Source organism: Sinocyclocheilus anshuiensis, unplaced genomic scaffold (assembly GCF_001515605.1).
Source record: "Sinocyclocheilus anshuiensis isolate Anshui unplaced genomic scaffold, SAMN03320099.WGS_v1.1 scaffold1052, whole genome shotgun sequence".
Classification (NCBI taxonomy): Eukaryota; Metazoa; Chordata; class Actinopteri; order Cypriniformes; family Cyprinidae; genus Sinocyclocheilus; species Sinocyclocheilus anshuiensis.
The window spans coordinates 746580-755048 of record NW_015549556.1 but is presented as its reverse complement, the minus strand read 5'-3'; the positions used below and the strand labels follow the sequence as shown (position 1 = coordinate 755048).

General features: G+C 38.2%; 1 protein-coding gene across 1 annotated transcript in view; it reads right to left on the bottom strand.

The window, feature by feature from the left end:
• Positions 1 to 778: 778 nt before the first annotated feature.
• The window catches only part of LOC107656952 (leucine-rich repeat and fibronectin type III domain-containing protein 1-like protein), a 148439-nt gene continuing 140748 nt past the window's right edge, over positions 779 to 8469 (bottom strand). Inside the window, exons 4-5 of the mRNA XM_016444914.1 lie at positions 5978 to 6638; positions 779 to 1572 (exon numbers count right to left, since the gene is read on the bottom strand). Coding sequence (XP_016300400.1) covers positions 6089 to 6638 — 550 coding nt within the window. The 3' untranslated portion in view covers positions 779 to 1572; positions 5978 to 6088. The remainder of the gene's footprint in view (positions 1573 to 5977; positions 6639 to 8469) is intronic.

Below are 8469 nucleotides of genomic sequence, written 5' to 3'. Positions count from 1 at the left end.
ATTCAATGTGTTACTTGCAGTTTATTTGTAATTATTTGCAAAATTTACTAGTATATATTTGCATTTACATTTAGTCATTTATATTATGGAACATATAAATATTTTATGGAATTTATCAATATTTTGGAAGCCATTTAAACCAGAAAATATTATATGTATAAATTATAAAATATGATATATATTTTTTTCTTTTTTAAGTTAGTGCTGATTATAACAGTGCTTGGCTGTAATGTCTGTGAAAATCCCATGATCGGGATGTTTGAGCGTCTGTATGTCATCAGTCCGAACCCCACGCATGAAGTGTGTGAGCAGTGACATCATGTGGTGATGCGAGTCATTACGGCTTCACTAATTAGCATAAACGTCTCGGGCTACAAATAATCAATGCATTTGAAAACATCTGACACAAGATAAACATTCTCTCTGGGATACTGAGATTATGAGTAATGCACAGGACTAAAAATCTCTAGCATATGATTCAGAGTATGCTTGAGTTAACTTTCATTACACTCAGCCCTAAAGACCTTTCAATATATTTCATGAAAATGATCATAGCAGCGTGCGGTGAAAAGAAGATAGAGTTGATCTGAAAAAACATTCTGGGTTAATGAAAAGTCATTTCCACAAGCCTTGAAGAAAAATACTTTATTTCTTTATAAATCCACAGAGTACCTATGAAAGCATAAAATTCCATCCCATATTATTATTATTTTTGTATTATTATTATTATTTTCTCCTTGAAATCAAATGAATAAAATCAGAGATGGCTGAAGGTGTACTTCACATACAAATATGTCCACAGTCAGTTGGAGGGAAAAAAAAAGAACAGTGTTTATTTCAGCAGGCCGACTGTCGAAGAGTATTTAGCACGGCCTACGCTGCTTTCACACAGTCTGCTGTCAGATACAGAGCTCTCAACAGCGTCTTACCCTCAATCCTTGTTGATACGGGAGATTGGAAAAGTTTTAGTGCATTGTGATAATCAATGTTCTCTCCTGTTTGACCTAATCTCCAGATCCAGAGAACACACTCGCCATGTTTGTTAATCAGCTGAGTATCGATCCGCGTGTTCGGTTTCTCAATAAAGAGAGAGAGAGCGAGTCATTAGCCGAGACAATACAGAGGAATCCATAATAAAGTGCTCCAGAAGGTCCATAAATGTTAACTCGAGACTGACTCGTCAATATGTCATTGAACTTCGATAAGTCTGTATCCGCACGAGCCTTCGGGAGAGCATTAAATCCACACGTTTCAATCCTTTGGCACTGCTTCACTTAACACTGATATTTTGTTTTAATATTTCCCACAAAAAACAACCGGAGAGCGTTTCCCTCTCTTTTCCCACTGAATGATTTGATGGTTCTCCTCTCTCGGGAAAATGACCTCTGGTTTAAAATAGAAAGCACTGCTCTTATGCACTGAAGAGGCACATAATGTCCACGGTCTGGGGAGAGTTTTGCATAAAGAATTGAACACGGAGTGCCTTCCGACCGCAGCTTGTCCTACTAATAGACTGGATCCAATCCCATTTAATCTGGCGTTCTGCGTTTGGCTTCCAGATTGTGAGCTTGCCTTGAAAAACAACAGAGGCATGAGATCAGATTCAGCAGCGCAATAATTCAGAAACACATTTAATCATCATTCAAACAGATAGATGCAAAGGAAAAAATTGAAAAGGAAAAGACAGTGAACTATTGCAGAAGATATTCCACTGCTGATAAAGTGACCTTTACAGATTTTTTACACACATCTGTCTCGGTTATCTGCCCTGATGCACCGCAGACAGATACAAATGACCCGCCAATCACCCACTGCACTAAAATTGAATGCTTTTAAGCCTATACAGATAGCTGGTTGATTGCACTAAAATTGAATGCTTTTAAGCCTATACAGATAGCTGGTTCATTAAAAATTTAATTAAATGTAATAAAAAAATAACAATTAAATAATAAAATTTTTATTTTATAAAAAAAAAAATAATAATAAAATTTGTAATTAAATAATACAAATTACTAATCATTAAAATAAATATTAATAATGATTCAAAATTATTGGAAAACATTTTTTAAAATTCTCATATTTTTGGGAGCAACAACGTGCCTTAAAAAAAAAAATATATATATATATATATATATATATATATGTTTGTGCTTCGTCCTTTATTTGTGCGCTCATGAAGCTAAAAATCAGAGCAGGATGCAAACAACACTAAGGCCATGGGATCAATTCCCAGTGAACACTGACACTGAAATCTGATCACAATCAGTCACAGAAGATGCATAAACAGTGATCTGTCTCTCCTGGCTGCTTGTGATCTGACACCAGGTGTAAACTGGGCCTAGGAGAATCACTGAGTGTGTTTTTACACACTGTAAAAGTCTCATTTCAGTCAGAAAAAAAACAAACAAAAAAAACTGAAATAGTCTGTATTTTTTGCAAGGTCTGGCAAACTTGTCAAACTGAGGTTCGCGAGTTGCTGAAAAGCTAATAATTAATAAAATCATAAAATTTAAAATTTAAATAAATAATAAAAACAAAACTAAGTAAAACACTTGCACCTGCATGTCATGTGATTATTTACCATCATCAGAGAACCATGAATATGCAAATGTTTTGTTAAATATAAATAAATAAATAAACTACCTAACCAACCAACTAGCTAGCTAAATAAATAAATTCCAGATAAATAAAAAAATTTATTAATGAAAAAAAAACACTAGATCATGGTGCTAGCAACGCCAGGGTCACAAGTTGATCAAATGCATAGCTTGGTCAAATGCAATGCAAGTCAGTTTAAGAAAAAAATAACTTAAGGGTAAACTAATGTAAATAAACGCAGCTTCATAATGCAATTGTAGCTTGGCTTTGTCTAGCATGCATACAGGTTAACGCTGCCATATCAGCACACATTATCACATCCAGAGGAAACAGCAGCCGAGGAAACGCAAACGATTTCCTCACAACATCAGCTGAGTTTGCATAACCAGACAGCGCGGGTGACTATACATAGTGCATGCTAATTGGACATTTAACGACTTCATTAACTGCAACCATCATCAATTTGCTGAGACTTTCCTCCCAGATTTAATGCAGAACTAACAAAGCCTTCAGCAGCAGCAAGAACAAGGCCTGGTATATGTTGCGGCTCTAGTTATCTGCAGAGAGCTGCTAATGCTAGGCCTTATTCAGACGCCTATTTTTAGCGCAGTGTGTCCTGCTGCAGTCTGGAGGGATTCTGGTTCCAGGAGGTTGCGGTCCATTTCTATGGCACACGACAAACAGTAATTACCTTCTACTATAGTTCTGCTGGTATTCCACAACAGCCCACCCCTCAGATTAGCCCATTTGTCTCAATATGTGAGACGCTAGACCTTCACCCTTTTATCTCAATCTCTAAACCCCATCACAATACTCATATCTGCCCTCTTTTCTTCCATCATAGCGCCTTTAACTATCTCCGCAGCTCTTTGCCAGGCCTTGTATCTCTATCCCCGCATCCCAATCTATCCCCTTTCACACTGAGCTGAAGGAAATGTAAATCCATCTGAAGCAAATAGAAGAAAGAGCTCTAATTGTGCACTAATTTTAGAAACAGGTCCTGCGTTTGAATCCATTGCGGCACATTAAAACATTAGATCATGATTCAGCACTCAGTTGAGCTACAGACAGGGTTAGAAATCAACATCCGCAAACCTGTGGTTCATTTCGGGTGTTTCGGGTGGCGGTGAAAATGAACCGAAGCAGGTAACACATATAAACTCACTAGACAGTTTGGTGGGTTATGATTCATAAATGTTCTCCAACCAGGAGCCTCAAACATCAATTTTTTTTTTCCCTACAAAAGACATTAGTATTAGAATGACGCATGAACTAACAAATTCAATTTTTTAAAATATACTTCATATTTTTGTTAATGTTTAAGAATGGAGAAATGATACTGATCAGTTTCAAGAATCACAATGATTACTCATTTCAAATCAATTTTATTCATCGAGTAAATTGGAATTAAAACAATCGCCGACAGTTGAACCAAATGTAGTTCAAATCTACTTAATTTTTTATTTACATTTACTCAATTTATAAGGTCTGTCTAATTGATTTCACTGCTTTAAAATGTACTCACTATTTTTAGGTGTAAAAATTATAGTTGAAGTTTAATTTAAAAATTGTGGCAAAAAAAAGTCTCTGGCCAGAGACAAATAAAGCGAAACATCAAACACCTCCACATTGAATGATCCAGAGGTGCTGACAGGAGCTTTGGGGCATTTCAAAATCAAATCAAGCTCTGGAATAAAAGATGGATGTTTGTGCAGGCCATAAAAGGTGATTTAACTCAAAAGTCTTTCAACCTGATCAGACGGAAACTCTTTGTTCACCTAATTGTACAGGCAGAACATGGTGTCTAGAAGCCGTCTGAAGTTCCTCCTGACAGTGACCCTGACAGACACCTCTGCCCTTCAGATTTCTGTCCACCGGAGGCTCTGTTTCCCCCCGAAAAGAGGCGCTTCAGCCTGTGCTTTCCCCCCGGCCCATTCAGGGCTCCTCTGAGGCTCCTCAATAGAAGGCAACCGTGACCAATTGGCTGAGGTGGCTCTCCCCTGGTTCTGTTAAATGGCCTCCTCTCTCGGATCTGAGAGCCGAGGTGGTCCACCGCCGGACATTATCCACACTGCTCTAAGAGCGAGGAACCTGGCCGACCTAGATTGTGCTTCCAAGGGCGTTCGGGCTTTGACTGAAATACAAACCGATGCCTCTAGTGCTGCTGGTTGGTTTAGCAAGAAGGAAGATAGCAGGAAGAGTGACTGAAAATGCTGCATGAAAATGGGAAATGCTGTGGTTTGGATGCTGGATGTTCTCACCATGCTTCTCATCCAACATTGGTAGCTTGACAAAACATTGCATCTAGAGATGCAATACGGCCAGTATTGCAGATGTATTTAATGTATCCTTATCAGTCAATACTGGTTATTTAATTGCTCATGCACTGTTAAATGTAATCTTCAGCAAGTCTTCAAATGAAAACCCATTTCTGTAGCTCAAGCATTAGAGTATTGCATTAGCAATGCCAAGGTCATGGGTTTGTTGCAGGGAATGCATTAACTGATCAGAAATAAAACTTGAATGCAATATAAGTTGCTTTGCATAAAAGCGTCTACCAAATGCATACATGTAAATGTATTTATTTATTAAATTTTTTTGTAGAATTTAATATCCAGTATTTATCAATTATCAGCCATAACTTGAAAATAATTAATGACTGATTTTGTTGGAGATCTCAGACAAAAGCACAAAATCTGGCAAATTGATGCTTTTTACATAAGTGATGCTATGTTTGAATGATCAAAGTTGTGAACTGAGAGAAACACAGATGCTGGCAAACTCATTCAGGCTTGGAATGACAGGGTGAGTAAATGACAGAATTGTCATTTTTGGGTGAACTGTCCCTTTACATCTCTCCTGGACTCATAATACTGTGTTGAAGTGGTAATTTAAACACAACCCTGCAAAATACCAATATTTAGACGCATGACTTGCACCTCGCAAAGGAAAACAGTAATATGTGTTATTCCATACCCAGCAGGGATATTCATAACATACACATGAGTCTAATTTACTAAAATGTGCAAACCATAGGATTCCTCTCCTTTTCATTGCAAACATCCAAACTAGGCGTAGTGTTTCAATTTTACGCCTTTGTAATTCAAATGCATCCTATTGAACGAAACAACTGTCAGGCTAGCAATTTAAATAGTGATCTCAAGTGCACCGTACCATTCGGGGAATCTTTTTAGGCCTGTTACCCTGACGCAGACAGACAGCAGAGCCGCTATGCCTGTAATTTATCCATTAAAGCAGGTCTAATTAACAGAACTGGAACATCTCTGCATCAGCAGCACTGTAGAGTGGGGAGATTCTATCCCGGTTGCCTAGCAACAAACCTTAACAGATAGAGGAGACGAGAGAAGAGCGTCCTCACCTTGGACAGGAGAAAATCCTCCGTGAGGCTGCAGGACGCCGGCAACAGAAAAGAAACAGAATGAGTTGAGATGTGAAGAGAATGGGAAGGGAGGCGGGATCGAACCCTGTGTTATTGCGAAATGGAGTCGTCCTCTTTGACCGATTTCCCGTATTCCGGGTTCAAGTCCACCACCGTGGTCCCTTTAAGTGCTCCGTAACCCCCCTCCAGGCCGTGGGACCCTTCTTGTCTGTCCGACCCGAGCGGGACGGAAGGCTTGCTGGAGGATCCCAAGGACGAGGACGAGCGCGGTGGAGGACACGACACTGCCCCCTGCTGGCCACCGTTGGTCTGAGAACAAACGTTACTGACGCGAGCCGCCTTCAGCTTGTAGTGCTGGCTGTGAAGCTTGTACTTCATCAGCAGGATGAAGATGAAGACGAGGACCGACGCCACGATGATCCCGCCGATGATGATGATCATGGTGCCGCCGAGGAACTGGTCGTGGATGGAGCGGCAGTGGCGAAACTCGCGCTCCGTGGAGAAGGACACGCAGCCCACCAGCCGCGTCGCGGTCAGAGCCGTGATGCCGTCATCATAGACAGCCAGGACACAGAGCTCATAGTCCCGTGACGAAGCCAGATCACTCAGTAAGAACAACTTATGGGAGGCGGGAATCATTCTGAGAGAGAAAGAGAAAGAGAGAATCAGGCCTTGAGCATTTAAAAAATAAAGACTTTTGTGCTCACCAAGGCTGCATCTATTTGATTTAAAAATACGGTAAAAAACTGTAATATTGTGAAAAAATATTTCAGTTTAAAAGAGCTGCTTTCTATGTGAATATCTGTTAAACTGTAATTTATTTCTGTGAACAAAGCTGTATTTTCAGCATCATTACTCCAGTCTTCAGTGTCACATGATCTTCAGAAATCATTCTAATATGATCATTTGCTGCTCAAGAAACATTTCTGATTATTATCAATGTTGAAAACAGTTGTGCTGCACAATATTTTTGTGGAAACCGTGAAAAGTTTGGGGTAAGATGTTTTGAAAGAAATTAATACTTTCATTCAGCAAGGACACATTAAATGCATCAAAAGTGACAGTAAATTATTTTTTTCTATTTCAAATAAATGCTGTTCAGTGAACATTCTATTCATCAAAGAATCCTGAAAAAAACTGTTTGCAACATTGATAATAATCAGAAATGTTTCTTGAGCAGTAAAACAGCATATTACACTGATTTCTGAAGATCATGTGACACTGAAGACTGGAGTAATGATGCTGAAAATACAGCTTTGACTCACAGAAATAAATTACAGTTTACTATATATTCACACAGAAACGGGTTATTTTAAATTATAATATTTCACAAAATTACTGTTTTTATCTGTATTTTTATCGAATAGATAGATGCAGCCTTGGAGAGCTGAACAGATCAACTACATTTTAAAATATATTCAAATAGAAAACAATTCTTTATATTGCAATAATATTACACAATATAACTTATTTCACTGTTTTTGATTAAATAAATGCAGCCTCGTTGATCATAAGAGGCGTAAATTACATTTTAAAATATAGCAAAATTGAAAACAGTACAGAGAATATTTTTTTTATATTATTGCAATTTTATTTAGCTGTCAGAGTCCAAAGTTAACCCAATGTAATGTAATGCAATGTAAATTGTAGTTGTAGGTTGTAGTGAGTAAATAAAACATGTTAAACTGCATGATTATTACCTTTGCTGATGTTACATGACCTGCATGATTCATATCAAAGATGTACAAACTCCATACTAAAGTGTAAAACTCACATTCGCGGCTTTTTTTTTTGTTTTATGAATATAGGGCCTACTGTATTATATTGCATATAAATAAAAAATGACACTTCATGTCAAAAGCATACCTGCGTAGCGTATGGGAAAGTGATCGTATGGGTCACTGAGCAACTGTATGAAAACACAACCTGAGTGTCCAGCCAAAAGTAGATTTTTTTTTTTTCGTTTTTAAATAATGCAGGTGTTTTAAATATTTTAAAGATGTGCTGATTTTACTGAGATATAGTCGGTTTTTTTTTCTCTCTCTCTCACCTAAACGCACACTATACTATTCCCAAACCAAGCATTTGAAGAAATGGCATAACTCGTTCAAAGATTAAAATGTTTGGAAAATATTTTACTTGAATCCTGTATATATAACGCATTATAAAAGTGCACGTGGATAAAAGAGCAAGTTCACAGATTTTCAACTGAATGCTCTCTTTGTATTGTTACAATATCTGTAGTGTAAGTTCACTCTCTGGAAAAAAAAAAGTTCCAAAGCTGTCAATAGGGCCTTTCGCACCGCGGGAACCTTTTCATAGTACCAGAACTAATTGTGGAACTACCCACTTTTTGGCGTTTTCGCACCGCCTGAAGTTGGTGCGATTTTACCCAGACAGCAGACAGTTTCGGCCCCGATCCGGCCCACATCTGGCCCGCCTGGATTTCACATGGGGCCGATATGGGCCGG